Source organism: Scomber japonicus, chromosome 23, assembly GCF_027409825.1.
Source record: "Scomber japonicus isolate fScoJap1 chromosome 23, fScoJap1.pri, whole genome shotgun sequence".
NCBI lineage: Eukaryota > Metazoa > Chordata > Actinopteri > Scombriformes > Scombridae > Scomber > Scomber japonicus.
The window spans coordinates 18703879-18724310 of NC_070600.1; the positions used below are offsets into that span (position 1 = coordinate 18703879).

Sequence of the window (20432 nt, forward strand, 5' to 3'; positions counted from 1 at the left end):
CATACTCAGGGAATGGGTTGTTGATTCAGAGTTTTCTGTTATGAAATGTGTTCACAACAGTAAATACAATAAGAACTGGATTGTTTTATTCTTTTGTATGTGGGTGTGTGTGTGACTATGTTCTTTGGTCCCCTGCTTGTCAGGCATTTTTAGGCTTTTTATCAGTTCATGTCTTGCCGAGTGTGGGAGGATTCAGATAACTGCAGCTTTATGCATGACAGACCAAGAGCGTCTATTGGCTGGTCTTGTTGATGAGATGCAATTTATATTGTACAGAGGAGGTCAACACCTGCAGCCAGTGCAGCTCTCAATGTGAAACAAAAAAAACACAAAAAACAGTACCTGCTGTACACCTGCATATGAGAACCACAAAGCTCAGCCCAGAAAATCTAAAAAAAACTATTTTAAAAATGACTTGCTGCATCAACAAACGTACTGGTCTTCAAAAATCCTTCCCAGATCAATAAATTGTGACTGGCTGAGCTGGGACGACTTTGGCAATTGTACTTAAATTTGCAGTGTACTGTCCATCTTCACTGAGCAGACACAGTAGTCCTGTGCCTTCCAGGAGGATTAGAGTAAGAGGGCACATACATATCCTCTCAATATGCCAACATAAATATTTTTAATATTCTTTCAATTTGCATCTAATTTCAAAGCTGCATCAAAATACACTGTGATGGTTTCTAAGAATACACAGATACTGTTCCAAAATGTCAGACTGACAGACTTATGACTCATGAGTTATGGCTGTATCACCATCAATACGCAATATGCACCTGTCATCAAAACTTGGCTGCAACTACCCAACGCATTTAAGAAGAATGATAGAATATCCAAAGTAGATGTTAAACACCCTATAAGAATTTTATAAAACACACTGTAGGAAAAATTGCATATTAAAAAAAAAAGGTCATCCAAATGTGCTGTACACCAGCACATGAAAAACTTTCCACTAAATAATTTTCTACCAAATTCACTATCTGTAAATGTGTCATGTGGAGTTTATGACCACTACTACTGCTATGGAGCAGTGTTTATTTATGAGCAGGTTCTATTGTATTTGTGTGACACATCATTATTATTATTCTTAAGAAGGAAATGCATTCAACATGTTTGTTAGCATGCATGTATAAAGAGAACTGGATACAGGAACAGCACATCACAACCCCTGCAACATGACTTCTTTCACTATCACAGTTTGATCCATTCAGTCTGATCATGTTTCGAAAGTCTAGAAGAGCTCCACAATTTAACTGTTTTATCCCCATTTAAGTTTAAGTTTAAAGGGAGATACCAGAAGTTAGTCAGCTGTCCAAAAATCCCTGGTGAGCATGCTCCATGGGTGCACGCAGCCCACATAGCCCAGTATGTTTTCATCAGGTAGTTTCTTCACAGTGGGAAGTGCATCCATGCACCATTGAACAACTTGCATAGAAATGAACGTGGGCCCACCTCCAACGCTGTATCCAGTTCTCTTTATACATTCATGGTTAAGCCTCATTCAAAAACATAAGGGTTTGACACTTTTGAGCATTTAATCCACTGACTAAAAGACAAATCAACATTGAAGGCAAAAACATGATTTCTACAAGCAGTAAATTTAGGATTATTGCACATCTAGGAACAAGAAAAATATCAACATTAGGATTCAGGAGTGAATGCCTGCATGTGTGCCTGAGTCTCTCTCTGAGTGGATCAGTGGATACAGTAGTGAAGTGTCTGCTCTGCTCTCTGCCAGCATAGAGATGAATGATAAAGATGTTGCCCTTTTCAACACTCTTGATGTACAGACTGTACTGGGAGATAAAATGTGTATGAGAACTCTCTCTCTCACTCTCTTATTTATTATAAACACACAGTCCTGTACACACACACACAGACCCACACTGGCAAAACCGTTACTGCAGGTATTTGTGAAAAAGCATTGTGAGAGTTTCAGAGGGTGTGGTGTGATATCAAAGAGAGCAAATGTGTCTTTTTATTATAATTTATAAGTACATGCACTCACCCAGTATCTCCTCTGTCCCTGCCTTCAGACATGAACTATTGGAGGAAGCCAGGAGAAAGGGTTTACCTTTCGCTCAATGGGACGGCCCCACGGTTGTAGCCTGGCTGGAGGTAAGCGGTCACTGTCTTTACGAAGACTTTTACATCAACATCTGCAACATCTGGGTTAAAATATCGATATAATTAGATTTTTTTCACACTGTTACACTGTGCAAGTACCTTTAAATGACTTTAGAGCTTTACTCAACTGACAGTACAGCCTCATAAACATCAGGTTAACCACGCCATGCCATGTGATGTTTTCTAGGAATTGAATGATATTGTTCTTACCACCATGAAACAAATCTTAAACTTTAAAGGTCTTAAAAATTAAACTAGGTCAAACCCATGAAAACTATCCCTGAGTTTCCCCCTGTATAAGCAAATGAAGGTATTTAAAGGTGGAAATCAAAGGTTGGTTGTTATGGTTGTTGCACCATTTTTAAGGGGTTTTACCCATCAAAAGTAGGAAAAGGACAAAAAATATAGAAACACTGCTGCCCCCCAATGTTTAGTAGAGTAACTACAACCACCAGCTAACTCATGACCCCACCAAATACAATTTTCCAGTTGATGCTAATTTTGAGTTGCTGGTGGGCATAATTTTGTGCTAACATTACATACTGTTAGACTTCATTTTAAGTGTTCAGTGTATCTTGCCAAATTGTACTCTTGGCACGATGGATAATCCTGTGAAACAGCATGTAGACAATCAAGGGACAAAACTGGGCTGAAACTCAGGGTGATAACAAAGAAGCAGGAAATGACTATGAATTTAAAACAAGTGATATTTGTATGGGGGTTAAGTCTAAATCTGGTTCATAATACTTAGGTTAGGTTAGGGGTTTGTTCTGTATAACTATTGTATTGATTTTTCATACAGTAAATATATGATTGAACCAATTCAAATGTGATATTCTTGCAAAAAACCCAGAATTAAAAATTGAGCTGCTTTATCTGTCACACTGTAGCTTCAATCTCAACCAAGCTCACCTGTGTTACTTTGTCTCCTCTCTCTCTCTGTGTGGTTAAGCTGTGGTTGGGAATGCCGGCCTGGTACGTGGCAGCGTGCCGTGCCAACGTGAAGAGTGGAGCCATAATGTCAGCCCTATCTGACACTGAGATCCAGAGGGAGATCGGTATCAGTAACCCTCTTCACCGGCTCAAACTTCGCTTGGCCATCCAGGAGATGGTCTCCCTCACCAGCCCCTCTGCCCCGCCAACCTCCAGAACCGTGAGTCACACAGGAAATACAGGGACATGGACGTGGACTGGAATTTTGTTTGTAAGACAGAGCTGATCTGGAGGAAGAAGTACTTAAACAATATTTTTCAAGGTTGAAATGGAAAAAAGAAGAAACTAGGGTTAAAATTTGAATACTTAAAACAACAGTTAAAGGAAATATGCTTATTTACGTCACTGGCATGAGTTGGATGAGAATAGCATTATGAAGCTAGAGCCAGCAGCCAGTCAATTGTGCTTAGAATAAAGACTGGAAACAGGAAAACAGCTGGCTCAGTTTTGAAATAAAATCCAGTAATAAAATCCACCTACCAGCTTCTTTTAATGCTCACTAGTTAACATGATATATCCTGTTTGTTTAATCTGTACGGAGAGAAAAGTGGGACAGCAACAATTTGTGGTTTTACAGGTTGTTATTAATGTGTTAATTTGAGGGAAAAGGCTTGTCTGGCTCTATCCAAAGGCAACAAAATCCACCTACCAGAAAATCTAAAGCTGACTGTTTCCATTCTTTATGCTAATTTGTTATTTGGCCATAAAAACGGGTTGTGTTAACAAAGTAATCACATGATTTCTGCCTCCAGAGTGGCTCTGACAAATGTTTGTATGACTGAATGTCCCTCTCTGCTTACATGCGCAACGCCTCCACACATGGGTGACACATGTGTAGGTGGGTGACAACAAGCAAATGGAGCAGTTACGATGAAATCACGACCATGCGTAGCAAATTTGTCATTTGGGTTTTTTGTTTTTTTGTTTTTTTTTTACATCTGACCAATTTTCAATCATACAGCTTGTGATAACTTCAGTGAATATTACACAGGGAGTCAGTAATGGCTGCTTTTTAAGAGATTGCTCCAGTGTGTACTGTAATTTAGCTTTCCAGTTATTCTACACCACAGTTGCTTTTATAGCTCCCTGCTGTCATAGCATATGGTCTCTAAGGACTCTGCTGTTTCTTAATGTCATGGAAATTTCTATCATAGAGATGGATTTCAAAGAGGGGATTGTCTTTTAGAGCTTTATTCCCTAATAACACATGCATGTATTCAGGACTCTGAGTCTGGATCAGTCAGAGAGAGACTCGGAGTGAAGGCAAACACTCAGATTTTATAGTCGTAGCCTCCACAGGATGTTAGACCTTGTCACACCTTGGCAGTTCGTAAGTTGTACACAGTTGGTCCTTTTGTCCATCTCTTATCAGTCTCTTCATAGAAGGAGTTCTTCCTGTCTGTCTGTCAATCTGCCAGCAGGAACTAAAAGTTGAAGGTTATACCACACAGTTCCTGCTCCTCCTAAAACTCCTCCATTCCTTCACATTCACACAAGGGATGTACAAGACAAAAGTATAAACACATGAAAAACTAGTATGTGCATAAAAGTAACATAGGAGTAAAATGTAATGATAGTGACTGTTCATACTGCAGAGCAAAGACTAATATGCTGCACACTGAAGGTACACACACACACACACACACAATCTACACCATATATCATACAGATGTCAAAAGTTGTGCACTCTTATATAAAACCTGCTGAATACACTCATAAAGGTTTTTTAGGCCTTACACAGCTAGTATGCATGCAGCAGTCTTATTTAACACTTGCACTTTTTCTGTCCTCTCTCTTCTTGTAATGTAATACTTTACCCTCTCCCTTTCCCTGTTTCCCCCCCCTTTGCCTCACTCTCTTGTCAACTACTTAGCTCTACTTCCACACCTCATGAAACTTTCATTACACGTCCAATCACAAACTCCCCCAACTGTGACGAGGCTCCTGCCTGTTGTCACACTTAAAAAAAAAAAAAACCCACACACTCAACAGAGGGGGGTTAATTGACCTTGTAAATACGGTGCGACGTGTATGTCGAGCAGAAAATTGAGAGAGGGGAACACATCGGCCATTTTTACCTCCGCTATTAGGAACTGGAAGGAGTGGTCCACTGTTGGGAGTCTCTTGCCTTTTAACACAGACCACTTTTAAATTGCTTGTGGGTGCGTCTTTGACTGTTCTTATCTGGGTCATGACAGCTTGGCCTGCTGCTGTGACTGCAGAACAATCACTGCTGCTACTGACACATCAAAATGGACAACAGTTATGGTGGAATAAGCACTCAAAGTCGGTTCACCCAAATTACATAAAAGCCTTTTTCTGCAACACAGACAGTTCAGTAGATATAAGTCTTCAGATTTCCACCTTAGATATTTATCACTGTCAACAGTTTTCATATAAACTACCAGTCTGATAAAAAACTGCTGACAGCATGTTGTAGATTATCCAGTGTGATGGGGACACTGATCCAGAACTGATCAGTTAGTAAATCGGTTAGTTGATGGATGCAGAATATATTATTTTAATAATCAATTAATAGTTTGAGTCATTATTCAAAATGTAAAATATCCTCTGATTCCAGCTTTTTGTATCAGAATTTGCTGCTTTCCTTTGTTTTATACAGTACTAAATATATAGTATGATTTCTTTTTCGTTATTTCAAAATTGTGGCCTATCAATCAATGGAGAAAATAATCGATAGCTGCGATGATCTGCATGGTTAAACAACACTAGAGATTAGTCTTTTTTGTCATTAGAGTGAATCGACTGGTAGATGATGGGTGGAGAGGGATGAGTATTGTGGGGGGGTTTGTGTCTGTTGGTGTTAATGGTACTAATTTATTCTGTCTTCATTGTTGTGCATGGCAACTGTCTTTATGTTAATTGTGTTATCTGTACATGTATGTGGAATTGGGATGTTGTTTCTGTGCTGTGTTGTGTTTTTTGTCCTCTGCATATGCCCTTTGACCCCTGGCGGGTTCAGGGCCAGTTCATCATCTGACTGTGATGCTATAACACTATTGGCTTACAGTGGTGCTGCTCTTCTTCTTTAACACTGCTTGCCCCTCCTACCGGACCTCTACTACCAACCCTGCTGCTGCTCTGTCTCTTGGGCTCTGCCCTTGTAGGCGTCAGGCAATGTATGGGTGACCCATGAGGAGATGGAGACCATGGCAGCCCCTTCCAAAGCGGTCAGTCCTCTTGTGTCCTTTACCGTCACCCTTTTCTTTCTCTGTCAGTCATGTGTGTCTGTGTGTAGTGGATTTCGGAGGGATGAAATTAGGAGACATCACAGTGGTGACAGAAGTGACTGATGGAGAAGGAGAAAGCATGCGTCCATTAACCCACTCCCTGGTCTATGAACCTCTTAGTCAATACTAATTTTAAACTGGATTTTAGATGGAGGGGCCTCTGTGACATATAGCAAATATGCTGCTTTGAAAGCTATAAAAAGGAAGCATGAATCACAGATGCATTCCCTATTGTTCTGTCAGTCATGCACCACACAAAAACATGCCACACTCCACTTCTTAAAGTTATATTATTGCATTTTGCATTCCAGCATCATGTTTGCACATCGATGAGCAAGACTGAAGAAGCTGCATATGAAATGTGGGGTTTATTAAGGCACAAAAAACAACTCATATCTTGTACAGAAATACAGAAAGGAGATCTGATGTGCAGTGTTATATGAATGTCAACATCATTGTCAGGCTGTTCTAGGCTGTGGGTGGGTATTGTGGTATTGAGGTAGACAGTTTTTTCATAATATAATAAAGCTAATAATTATTAGGTAACCAGAACATGTTACATCTTACTACTTAAATACTAGTTTAAAAAAAACAAACCTATTAAAATACATAACTATTATAAATATTGCCCCATTCTATGACTTTTTGGAGGCTGCTTGCTGTCAGTTCAAAAGGTTCCTCAAAATGTTGGAAAGATCGTCATTCTTCCTTCATCTTCGATGCAGGGACACTATACCAAAACTTTGGAAAAACATTTTGCAAGACCCATTTTTGACACCTATGATTGTGAAAATAGCAAAGAAACAGCTGCTGTTTAAATTATCTGGTATTTCCTTTGTTTACATAGATCCCGAATGCAGAATTTCTTTTAAAGTCAAAGGTATTTTCTTTTGTTTAATTTGGATTGTGAGAGATTAGTTTTACATTGATTTTCAAGGATTGTTGTGAATATTGCATTTTGAGAGAGAGTTTGAACACAATTGCAGGGTTTGATAGAGAACAATAAGATGGTCCTTTCTTTCTCTCACAAGTCTTTTCTTTTTCTTCTCTTTTAATCAGAAGTCAGACTCTGAAGAGGGGAGCTGGGCGCAGGTAAGACTAACCTTGTTGTTATTTCTTCCTCATGTCGATTTAAGATTATTTATTACAGATTCAAACACACAGCCAATATGAAAATGTATCCAGTAGTTAACAGTGTTCTGAGTTGACCTGTATTTTCTCAGACTCTAGCTTATGGCGACATGAACCATGAGTGGATAGGGAACGAGTGGCTGCCCAGTCTAGGACTACCTCAGTACCGCAGCTACTTCATGGAGTGCCTGGTGGATGCCCGCATGCTGGACCACCTTACAAAGAAGGACCTGAGGGTGCACCTCAAGATGGTAGACAGCTTCCACAGGTACTGGGGTGCCTCATGGGGATATTACAGTATATTATTACAGTATTTCATGATCACTTATAATTTTTCCTGTTGTGGATGGAATATACACACAAGTTTTTCCCACCATGTGATTGTGCACATGTGATTTTCTGACCCCAGAACAAGTTTACAGTATGGGATCATGTGTCTGAAGAAGCTCAACTATGACAGAAAGGAACTGGAGCGACGCAGAGAGCAAAGCCAGCATGAAATGAGAGGCAAGTGTACCCAAATAAAATATAATGAACAGATGTTACAGATGAATAAAAAGAGATTTGAGATTTTAAGATGAGATGTCTGTACTTGTGTCTGCAGACGTTCTGGTGTGGAGTAATGAGAGGGTCATCCGTTGGGTGCAGAGTATAGGCCTGCGGGACTATGCCAACATCCTGCTGGAGAGCGGGGTGCACGGAGCCTTGGTCGCTCTGGATGATAACTTTGACTACAGCAGCCTGGCGCTGCTCCTCCAAATCCCCAACCAAAACACTCAGGTGCTGCAGCTACACCAACACTCATTCATTATTATACATTATTATCATTACATCCTCCTCAGTCAATACTATCCAGCTGCAGCCCCGGAGCAGAAGCCCCTGACGTGACAAAAGCCTCTGGCTTGACGGAAGTGACGTAGAATACCAGAAATTACGTTTTTTTTTTTGAGGATACGCGAGTACCTTGCTGCAGTAAAGATCATAGACATATATATGTATATATGTCTATGGTAAAGATGGCAGACAAGAGCGTCGCCATATATCCAATCCTTGCCAATCCTTGCCGGAATCGCTGCTCATATATTGCCAATCCTTGTCAGAAGTGTCAGGCGGAAGTTCATCGGCGCAAACAAAAATAAAACCCTAAAAAACTCCACACGTCGTTTACACATAATTCTATGAACTTTTTTGCAGTTACATGAATAATAACTAAGATTGAATAGAGTTCTCAGTATTTTTTCACAACTTTGTTAAAAGTATGTGATGATGATGATGTAAAGTAATCAGATTACAAGTAATTAGATTACTTTGGGAAAAGTAATCATATTACTTTACTTTTTAAAACAAAAGTAGGTTAATTTCTATTTTTTCAAATTAGCTGAGCTTTTCCGCAATCTTTCCATATACATAGGTTACAGAGGTACCCACTGGTGTATGCAGACTGCAAGGAATCGTTTTGTATTTGAACTTGGTTAAATCCGATTTGTGAACAATGTCTGATATGCAGTAAGAGCATTTTCCTGAATCAGATGTTCAGAATACCACTTAGTAGCTTTTCCATATTCTGTATGGAAAAGCCTCATTGGAAGAGAAACAATTAGGCTTTTTAATATATTTAGTTTTTTTCTCTTTTTGGCAATGATATAGCTAAATTTAAAGGTGCTGATTGATATATCATCTGTCACCAGCTTCAGTCCAAAAATAGAGATTTGTTGGTATCGGCCTTCAAAGCTGGTCGAATCTAAATCAGAACATGCAGATTTGCCAACTGTCACTCTGGCAGGTTGCCTTGTGAATCTCATCTATACTCGGGTAAAATGGATATGCAGCGCAAATAACGTAACGTGTCAGCTGCCTCTGTTACCATGTTGCTAAAAATAGCCGGCCTTGTGAAAATCTAAATGTGTTGTGTTTATTTTTTCTTCCCTTCAGGCACGTCAGATTCTGGAGCGAGAGTATAATAATTTGCTGGCGCTGGGCACTGACAGGAGACTGGATGAGGTGAGCAGCAACTATCAGCCACAAGAATGAACTCTGTAAGGTCAAATACCATCACAAATGAAGCCTGTCATTTCAGCATGTACAAAAATTACACTTTTATTAACATTGTTAATATTTTGAAAGACATTACATGACATGACATTTTGAAAGAAAAGCCAAATGTTCATGTTACCCTTTTAAAAAATGATCTACTGCATTTATGAACTACTGTTAGTACCTTTTCATGATTAGAAATTAGATTTAAAAAATGATCTCTCCTCCAGTGTGATGACAAAGACTTCAGAGGTCCATCGTGGAGGAGGCAGTTCCCACCCCGGGACGTGCACGGTATCAGTATGATGCCCGGATCAGCAGAGACTCTCCCTGCTGGATTCCGTCTCACTGCGTCTGGTCACTCCCGAAGACTGCCCCCTGAGGGTAAGTGCCTGCTACTGCACCTTATTTCACAGATTTCCCTCAAAGATTTCAAGGCTTGTTCCTGTCATATATCACATGTTCAATCTGGATGTTTTCTGCAGTGTGGCTTTAAAACGCAGCAAAAAAAACAAAAAACAAAGGTTAAATCCTGAACCTGTTGCACATGTAGAACAAAGCGCTTCACCTGAGCACAGGAGCTGCTGCTGTTGCTATTTGTGAGGAGCCTTCTGACATGTCTCTTGTTCTTTCTGACTCTGTGACGGCTGTTCTGCAGTCCTCTATGAGGCGCTGGATGACAGTCCTGACGACATGTATTTGGATTGGTTTCAAGGTCAGCTATGCCTGTCTGAAGGTTTTTGGGCTTGTTGGCCCTGCGTGTATTATGGTTATACATATACTCCCTCCTCTTCACATGGTCTTTGGCAACCACTGTCCTGCTGTAATTCTCCTTTTCTTTGTGGTCTCTCACCTGCGCTTTTTCTCTCTCTCGTTTCTCTCTTACACTTCAATATCTGATCTAATATCCAACTCCAAGGGTGGTGTTTTGCAGAGTTGCAAAATAGTTGTTTACTCACCCTGGTGGTAACAGCTGGAGAGTCAAGTTATGGATTAGGACCCATGCTTGCTGGTGTAACCCTTGAAGTTACAGTAATTAAACGGCTAAACAAAAGATGGTAGAGTGCTGCTATGTCCATTTTCAGAGATAAACCGTATGTCTTGGATGCTTTAATAACTCAGTCTTGACAGTTTGTGTCATTTCTCATCCCTCTGCTGTTAAGAGGACATTGGTTGATACAGTCTTTCATTTAAGGATAATTCTGCTTTATTATGCTGTGGGGAGAATCTGCTGAGATCTGAGAACACTGCAACATCGCTATGTGGCAAGAACCAAATGGTCTAAACCACTTCATTTGGAAATTGGTAGATGTTCACTTATTTCATTTGTTTCCAATCTTTAGTATTATAAGACAGATTTTTTAGCAATTTTACTGGGTTCCCAGATCTTGGACATTACATTTATTGTGCATTAAATGTAATAGTACCAACAGGAATGATGGCAGATGCAATAAAAATGAGACCCACGTTGTTATAAACTGGAATTATCCTTTGAAGTGATGCAGAGTGTATTGGCAACTGTGTCTTGACAAATAGCAGCACACAAGTTGTGATACATGCCTGGAAATCATCAGACTGCACTGAGTTTAGCCAGTGTTCTCCTCTAACAAGGTGTTCCCAGTGAAGCAGCCTCTTCTCTGTGTCCCTCTGTCTCTTTTCTCTGTGCTCCCTGGTCTGTGACATCCACAGTACAACAAATCCCGTTGCTAATGTTATCCACTCAAAATTAAAACTTCCTTTGAGTGCGTGATCCATGGCTTTTTTTTCTTCTGAGGGTGACAATACAAAGTTGTGTGAGGGAAGTGTTTTGCCTGTGATCTCACTCATACTGTTGAGGGCATCTAAATCTTGTGGCACTTGTTTGGGGTGGTGACCAAGTGGAGGAATGTTCTTCTTCTCACTCTGGGTCCATCTGATACACATGAAGCCTGAATATTCATATTCTTTTTGCACTGTCTCCCCCTACAGTTGGACCCTCTGCGGTGCAGCGGCTGGACAGCTCCACGGTGAGAACCTATTCCTGCTGAGAGGAGGAAGAGAGGGACCTTAAACTGTACGCTGTATGTAACACACAGACTCTCGCTCTGTCAAATACACAGATTTCCTCAGAAGCATTAAAAAAAAAAAAAAAAAAAAAAAAAAAAAAAAGAATACTGAATTAAAGACACGAGGACGAATTATTTCCCAAGATAAGCATGTTTGTCTTGTCGGCTTAGCGAGCCTCTGCTGTGTTTTTTGCCAGGTAGCTGTGATAAGGTTCTTGGAAACTGCAAGGCTAGCAGCGAGCCACAGTCTCTCACTGATGTTTCCTCTTCTTATGTCTGTCCAAGAAAAGATGAGTCAGTCACGATTTAAGCTTCAGAAATCTACTTTAAATACAAGAGGGGTGCAGTATGTTACACAGAGATTAGTTAAAGTTCCTTTACATGATTATGATAGTCTCCTAAAAATAGGCGGGAAAGTTATCCAGACTTTCTATTATTACAAAGTGCCCTAGTTTTCTTTACAACTGTCTTCTTTGGTGCAGTGAAAGTGTCATTTCTCATAAGGATTTGCTTTGATTTGATACGCCACCTGAACAAAAAAAAGGTCTCTTTACATCTGTATTGTATTGTAGTGAAATTCCCTCACAATTGAAGTGACAACCAGATGCCTTGGATGTATTGTTTAGCATGAAGAGCCCAGATAGATGAGACATCGAGGAGACTTTTTTTGTGATAAACCGAGGCAATGAGCTTTTCCTGCAGCTCAAAACATAAACTGCATTTACACCTAAAGCCAAATGACAAATTCCAGTGATGTGATCTTCAACGATACATTATCAGTTGTTTCTAAATTCTTCATAAGGAGCAAACAATCAAAACATAGATGTAATTAAAGCATTAAACAAGTTAGAAGGTGATGATCTGTGCAGACTTTTTGGGATTACCTTCAGAGTTTTATCTCAAAATGTGCTTCTGTAAAATGAGACTGTTTCTCAGATTGAAGCAAAGTATATAGTTGAAGTAGACATTGGGGGATTGGGAAATGATGATTCATCCTCTATCTAAAAAATCTCAGTTTTAATCCAACATGAACATCCAGGTGAGAATCTGAGAATGATGCTGCTTGGATATAAGAAGAAAAAAAAAGTGTGACTCAGTAAAAGTAGTTTAAATACACAAAATAAGTCATTTCAGTCATTTCATCATCACCTGTATGTTACTCCAGAGGTCAACTTTCACAAATTTCTTCAAACCACTTCTACAGTATCATCATCATAATAATTTAAACCATTTAAAGTCACACAGAAAGTAGGGAGACTGTCATCAGTACCATTTATATTTGCTGGTTTGAGCATCTGCCTGCAGTCGGTACATCAGGTGAGAAAACTCCATAATCCTAAACCAAAATCCTTACAAGCCTCGAGAGTGTGATAAGGTAAGAAGCACAGTATACAGATAATAATGCTCTAATACTGGGAGTGCAGGGTGACAAATGAGACAGGAATGTTAGAAAAAAAATACATTAAAAATCGCCAAGGGGAGAAATAATGGTTGGCTTCAACTAAAAAAAAAGAAAAAAAGAGGAGGGGTTGATTCAGTGGAGGAAAGTTTATGTGAGTTTCATCTCCATAATCATAGTTTTTTTGTTTCAAAAGTATTTGCTCATCCCGCTGAGAACCCTGCAGGCTGTGTTTCTAATGCTTTCATCAGCTTGTTTTTATAAGTACTCCCACACAGCAAAAAGACAGAATACAGTGCAAAGTTCAGGGTGCAAATAGTTGAATTCTTGTGCACAGGAAAACAGAAAAAAACTACTAAATTATTTGCAGCAGGACTGTATTACCCTTTGCTCCCTTCAGTATTTATATTCTCTAAGCAGGAACCACCACAAATGAATATATGCAGTACGATACTTGCATAGAGGCAAAATCCCAACACCATGGCAACTTTCTCCCTCATTTTTAAGTGAAATATTCAGTATTTAGTGTCAGTGTAAATTCCCACAGTGGAATGAAAAAGTATTGTCTATGCTCTTTATAAATGCCTGATTTACAGTTGAATGAGACAAACCCACCAGTTATGATAGAGAACTGATTAATGTATGCCCAAAATCTCAATTTATTGCTCACTATACAGTAAACTATTGAGTATCTATTATAAAGAGACTAGTAAATGAGGGAGTGAGCATCCTTTGTCTGAACTAGACCCATAGCAGCAGAGATCGACCCAATACACCATTACTATAGTTATGCTGCTAACTTGAAAGAAAATAGATTTGAGGCATATGTCACACAAAGCCAAGAGAAATGGGAATAATAATGGAGCCTGTGTAAAAAGCTACCTTAAAACTGAAGTGTATGTGGTTTAGACAGCTAATAAGGCTTTAATGTCAAAAATAGGATTGTCTGACTAAACCCACACCTATAAATTTCAATAATTACTTCCCCAGCTATACGATTTGATGAGCAGCAACCAGCATGGTACTAAATGGACCCAATCCGGAGTCATATTAGATTTTTTTTTTTTGCATGTTATAACATTATGTTATAGCTCCAACAACTCTAAGCATTTCAGACCTCTTCTTAAAACCTGCTCACTCTGTCTCCCTTTAGTTACAGTTTTGAATGGAGACTAACTAGGGGGAGCTGCTGGACGGGCCAACCTGCCGAGGAACAAACCATTCTGACAACACGCACTGCCAAGAAGCCCTGCTCTCCTCTCTGACCCCCTTCCGTCCCACGACCATCCACCCCTAAAATGTGGGCACCAGATGCCGGTGCTAAACTGTCCTGCAGGCTACCCCGTTGTCACCATTTCTACCTTTTACATGTACAGTAACTTGTCGAAGCATAACGTACTGTGTATTTCTTCTACAGGAGATGTGTAGGTTATCTGTAAATTAATATAAATATGCCATTTTTTTAATATATACACACATCTATGTATAAAAAGATATTCAGAGTTTGTGCAAAAAATGTCCCTGCCACCTCATTTAGTGGACCATAGATTAATATATGCTGCTCTTTAAACTGTCTCCATATTAGCCACGCCCCCCTCCCCCCCTTAGATCATTTTGTACATATGGTTTTATTTTTTCATTGTGCTGATGATTACTGTATGATGATGAACCTGTGCTGCACCATAGTGAGGAAGAGACTCTGGATGTGTGAAACCCTGCCCTCTAGTGGTTTGAAACAACCACTTCGAGCCCCATTTCTGGCACCAACAAACTTCATCGTCCTTTCTTATGAACTTGCTGGCATAAAAATTTAAAAAAAGAGCATTTTAAGAGAACACGTCGACGCACTGGAAACACACGACAAGCACTTTGATACAACCGCATCAACTCAACGGACTCTTTAAGTAGCCAAGGACAAAACAAAAAGACGTCGTTGCTCTCCGAAGTTGCACAAAACTTCCTCTCAGAGAACAAAGAAGCAGGACGTCAGTGGTAGAAACTGTCACTTGCTGTACTGTATGTTTTGTCAGGCGATACATTAACACAAAAGGACAACTACACACACACTCAGCCGAGCTGGCCTTCTCCCCCCACCCTTCAAACACTACGTTAACAGAACAGATGAAATAACTGAAAGACAGACCGCTTTAGCTCATAGTGTGCATAGAGTGTATATGACCATGTTGAAGTGAGGTGACTTAATGACAAAAACCTGTTGCTTGCTGTGACTTACATTGGTGTAACTGTTAACTCTTTGTTTCTGTCAGTTTCCAGGGTAAACTATTGTATAGCCCTGTTATCTGTCTTTTAGTTATTTCTGATGGGTGACTCAAACAAGTCTTACGCTTTTCATTTGTTTTTACATCTTCAATTTGCACGAACAATGAATCATTTTATTTTGTGTCCATTTTTTAATTTATTACTTCTTGTACTTTGGTCAAAACTAAGTGGTGAGCAAACAAATTTTCATTGTCAATAAAAAAAAACTACTGTCAGTGAATGAGTCTTATTTCATATTTCATATTATTTTATTAAAAAGTAGTCGTACCTTACTTTCATACATGAATTATGAATGTACAAAGCATTATTCTTCAGGTTACATTCAGATAAGTGTTGATTTGCTTACAAATACTACAAATGGAAACATCAGCCCAGCTACAAGGGGCAGAAGGGATGAGAGGGTTAAATGTAATGTTGGTGAAGATACGTCTACTTTCAGCTAGACCAACACATTATTCATTTTAATCTATCAGGTTCACAGTTGCAGCAGCTTGTAAGTGGCGTGAACACCCGTGCACACTTCCTGCTAATGGAGTGACTTTGTGAAACCCAAATTGATCCAACCTCAGTTTTCTGTCATCCCACAGCTGAATTCAGGCTCGGCCAGGTCTAAGAGTTTCTTCTATGTCCTTGAACACACTGGGGTCCTCTATGGTTGGAGTGATCTTTTGGGGGAGGAAAATAAGGTAATTTGTGATTGTACTATGAATGGGTTAGGGTTACAAATCTAAAAGTAATAAGATAAGAGATAATTAATATCTAATTAAAGCAATACCTTCAAATGTGGTTAAATGCAAATACATTCTTAAATGTTGACTTATTTGTATCCATGGAAACCTTGTATTTACATAGGTAAACAGAACCGTTACAATTACAAGTAATGTTTCCTCAGGTACTTCTTTCATGGGGCTGTTAGCACCTGATCAGCAGAAAACTATATAATCATAACTATAAAGACATAAACCCCAAATGAGCCCTCACTTATACTTAATGAGTGCAAGGCTGCTAATACAGCATCATTACTCTAATTCTGAATTGCAAAATGAGCTTTACTGTCTCCTGAGCGGCTGTAAATCTTTGCACATGGGACAAAAATAAACAAGTGCAAATAATATTTCCCTTCGGCAGCACACACTTTTTAAAACAATTAGCAATGATGGAAATAATGTACTAAATATTTCCCAGAGAGTCATGCCGTACCTTGTAAGGCTTGCCGTTGACCAAGTTGGCTAAAGAGGAGCGAGGGATCTTGCCAGAGCGGGTCTTGGGCAGCCCACGGACAAAAAGCACCTTCCTAAAGGCAGCAACAGGCCCAATTGTGTCTCTCACAAGCTTTACCACCTCATTTATGATCTCCTCTTGACTTTTCTGGACACCTGAGACACACAGGGAAAGATAAAAGCAAACACATTTAGCTTTAATGACACCTGTAATTGAATTATGTGCTGACGAACATATGAGTAACTTACCTTACTTTATATGGTAAAACTGATGACATAGTTTCTCTATATAGGTGTATTTAAAAAAAGAACATGATAAAAGCACTGATGTTATGCTCTACATTTGTCATGTCTCACCATTTTTGAGTACACATAAGGCCAAGGGAACGTGACCCTTCAGAGTGTCCTCTAGACCCACTACAGCACAGTCCCCCACTGCAGGGTGCTGCAGCACTGACTGCAAAACACACACATATACATACAAACACACATATATACACACATGGTACTACAACAAGGAAGACTTCATCTCACTTCCTCTTTCATTTTTCTCGTACCTCCTCCAAAGCTCCAGCAGACAGCCTGTGCCCTGCCACATTGATGACATCGTCAGACCTGGACATGATGTAAAGGAAGCCCTCCTCATCCACAAAACCTGCATCCATGGTGTCATAGTAACCCTGATAGTGAAACAGGAGGGAGATGAGTTGGTGTAATGTGACCTCATGATGATAACTGCAGGTCATAAGAGGGTACTTCACTCATCTGAAGTACCCTCACAAGGAGATTCAGCATAAACCTCTCATTGGTCTCAGATTCTGGTGGAATTCCTCCACCAGAATCTGAAATATTGAATGTGAATTGATTTGCATTGAATTTAAGACAATAAGAAACCACAAATGCCCAATACTCTCAAGTCTATGTTATTCAAATCTCTCGCTGCTACTGAGCCATGTGTTTCTGCAATGGCAAATTTCAACACTAGAGGGCCACCTTTTACCACATACTTACCCACTACTTCCTATGCTACCAGTACCATAAAGGCAGAATTGAGTGAAACTTAAAATAAATATATAGGTCTGATTGGAGAAACTTCAAGTTTTCCTAAACTACTTTATGTTCATGAATCAGCCTTTCTTTTTTTACTGCACAACTTATTTCAACACTTAGAAAAATTAGGAGGCAACTTACTGAGAATTTAGTGAAGTAGAGCTCTTTGAACAGATCCTTGTTCTGCCACAGAGACAATGCTGCACCAGGTGGTAAAGGTAGTCTGAAGGATAAAGATACACATTTAATTCAGTATATTTTAGTACATAAAAAGTTTCATCCCAAAATGACTTGTTAACGCTCTAAATTCAATCTTGCTATAGCCTTAAAAATAATAAGTGAAAATTTATAGGTAATACTGTTTGTATACATAAAAAGATATGAGTATAATGGGCAGATTTCACTCAATAAAACCATAAGAGTGTGTGTGCAGATGACAGATTTCTTTTATGACACTTCACTGATAGTCTAGACACAGTCAGGCTCTGCTGGACTTCACCTTGCCTGCCCTACATTGAGCATGTTGGCACGCAAACATAGTCTCACTCTCTCACTCTATCTCTCTCACACACACACATACAGGGTAGAAGGGGCAGCTAGGTCACTCAGTCTTTGTTTATCTAGAGACTACAAGTAATCCCCCCCTTCTCATCTAGCTTCTTGACCAAGATGGTCCCAATTTACCAGGTTTGAAGACATACACATGCCTCTGAATGGATTACGTTCAATACATTTGCCAAAAAAAACCAAACAAATAAAATCCCACTGGGTGTCAATGACTGCAGCAAAATTTAGACCATCTCCTCAAAAGCTTCTCAAGCCAAAATGATAAAAAAGAATAAAGAGATTTAACTGCTAGACACTTCCTATGCAAACAACACACACACACACACACACACACACACACACACACACACACACACACATACACATACACAGTAAAACCAACATAATTCAATCACCAACCACGGTTTTTGTTTTATTTTATTTTACATATCATTAAAAGTTATGGTGCTTAAGAGCTGTAACATTTTAAGACAATACGCTCTTCTTCTGCCAACAACTTCACTCTTTGTAAAACCTGAATGTGACTTTATGAGTCAGTTCAATTTTACTGGAAGAAACTAGAGCAACACAGCTGTTCCCGTCTGTTTACAGCTCTACCTGTCGTCATCCATGAATGCACTGTACATGCAGACTCCTTGGAAATCCCCTTTTGCTGGCGCTGAGTCAATACCAGCAGTTACACAGAACAGGGAAGTTAGGGAGTGATAACAGATAGGTAGCAGGCCTGGAGATAAGGCAGCACAAAGGGCTTAGGTTGACTTCACACAAGAAGCTCCATTGCTGTACATACACAGACACTCTTCCTTTTTCCAACCCCAGCAACAAAAAGGAGCGAGGTTCACTGCCCAACAGTGAATTATTCAGATTAAGAACTGAAATTGGATTTTTAATACATCAGTGTGAGCAAAACGCTTTTATGTCACATTTTTAATGTGGGTGCATGTTTGAGTGACAGAGGAAAGCTAAAGCAATAAGTAAGCTGCTTACACGGCTGTGAACACAACCCCCTCAGCTTACCTCACTACAATATTTCCCAGGGTTTTTGGCTTCACCTCCTGCATGTCATCATCGATCACTGTGACTAGTGGAAAGGGAAGAGCATGCAATTCATATTCAGAGACTGTGTATCACCCACTGGCAAACTGGAAGAGCAAAAATTGTAAATGCTCAGAAGGGAATCACAAGCAACTGCTAAGTTTTATTCATGTTTATATTGCTTTATTAATATCTGTGTTTAAAGGCAAAAGGGGCAACATATTTGAATGGAAAACATGAATGAAAATTACACAAAATTGAATTGCAAATAATGTGAATGTCATTTGTGTGTCAGTTAATACAAACAGATGCTAGGTTTGTGTTCAGCTTTAATGAAAGATGTCGTGTAGCTAATATCGAATGGAAACTCTTACCATTGTAACCTGGAATAGGTTTGCCAGCCTGGCCTGCAGGGGGCGTGAGTGAGTTCCCCAGACCGATACACGTAGAGGTGATGGCTGAGCCGGTTTCTGATGAGAGATACATAGAGACATAAAGATTCATGAGCATTCATATGTCATTCATATTGGAGACCCATTACGTTTGAGTCAAAATACAAGAGTGACACTTAAATTCTGACACAATCACATAGCTGTCTTGGCTTCTTTCTATTCAAATATGCTTGTTATGGTTGGCTGCTTAAACGAGTTTGTGTGGTACTGAGTTGCCTCTGAGCAGCATTAACCTACATTATCAAAACTATGACAGCTCCTATGGGCTCTCCCCGACTCTGCCATCCAAATGTGCTCCACTTTCAGCAAAGACTAGCCAGTCTGTCAGTCCTGCTAGCCCACCTACTGAAGGTACAACAGAATCGATCCAGCTCTGTGTCTGGTTTTTTGATTATCATGCATCCAACCAATCCAAGATCAGAATATGTCTTCTTCATGTTTTTGATTTTTTTTTAACAAAATCTGCGAAGAAACACACTCAGTTGGTGTGTTTTGGGATTTTTCAGCCTAAATACAACAACAAAATATGCAGCTGTATGCTCCATCTGTCTTTCATGTCTTCTTTCTTTTCACAGGCATACAACAGGTGACAAACAAAGCAGAATAACCTCCAGCATCATCTGCCTGGAGGTTTGAGCTATTTTCTTCTAGACAGGAGTGAGGGCTTCACCTGCTGTTCAATTAAACATAAGAACAGACATGTAACTGCATTTTAGATACCTGATGTGCTGCTATTTGTCTTCATATATATGCAAATGTATGCACTACCTGTTCCAAAAGGTAATCAGATCACCTATTCTATAGGGAGTGCTTGTGGTGTAAATATGATGTTTCTGTCATGTATT

At 39.5% G+C, this 20432-nt stretch overlaps 2 protein-coding genes across 4 annotated transcripts in view; one reads left to right on the plus strand and one right to left on the minus strand.

The window, feature by feature from the left end:
- Positions 1-11566, plus strand: part of ppfia2 (PTPRF interacting protein alpha 2) — a 140842-nt gene extending 129276 nt beyond the window's left edge. For 2 of the 3 annotated variants that reach the window (XM_053343940.1, XM_053343942.1), the window contains 10 exons: positions 2040-2121; positions 3083-3283; positions 6252-6314; positions 7437-7466; positions 7598-7773; positions 7915-8012; positions 8110-8285; positions 9438-9506; positions 9770-9923; positions 11508-11566. In XM_053343940.1, the coding sequence (XP_053199915.1) occupies positions 2040-2121; positions 3083-3283; positions 6252-6314; positions 7437-7466; positions 7598-7773; positions 7915-8012; positions 8110-8285; positions 9438-9506; positions 9770-9923; positions 11508-11566 (1108 nt within the window). The remainder of the gene's footprint in view (positions 1-2039; positions 2122-3082; positions 3284-6251; positions 6315-7436; positions 7467-7597; positions 7774-7914; positions 8013-8109; positions 8286-9437; positions 9507-9769; positions 9924-11507) is intronic. The other variant, XM_053343941.1, reaches the window with a different exon arrangement.
- Positions 11567-15797: 4231 nt separating this feature from the next.
- Positions 15798-20432, minus strand: part of acss3 (acyl-CoA synthetase short chain family member 3) — a 35407-nt gene continuing 30772 nt past the window's right edge. Inside the window, exons 10-16 of the mRNA XM_053313793.1 lie at positions 19510-19605; positions 19118-19181; positions 17675-17756; positions 17041-17163; positions 16841-16940; positions 16464-16639; positions 15798-15928 (exon numbers count right to left, since the gene is read on the minus strand). Coding sequence (XP_053169768.1) covers positions 15857-15928; positions 16464-16639; positions 16841-16940; positions 17041-17163; positions 17675-17756; positions 19118-19181; positions 19510-19605 — 713 coding nt within the window. The 3' untranslated portion in view covers positions 15798-15856. The remainder of the gene's footprint in view (positions 15929-16463; positions 16640-16840; positions 16941-17040; positions 17164-17674; positions 17757-19117; positions 19182-19509; positions 19606-20432) is intronic.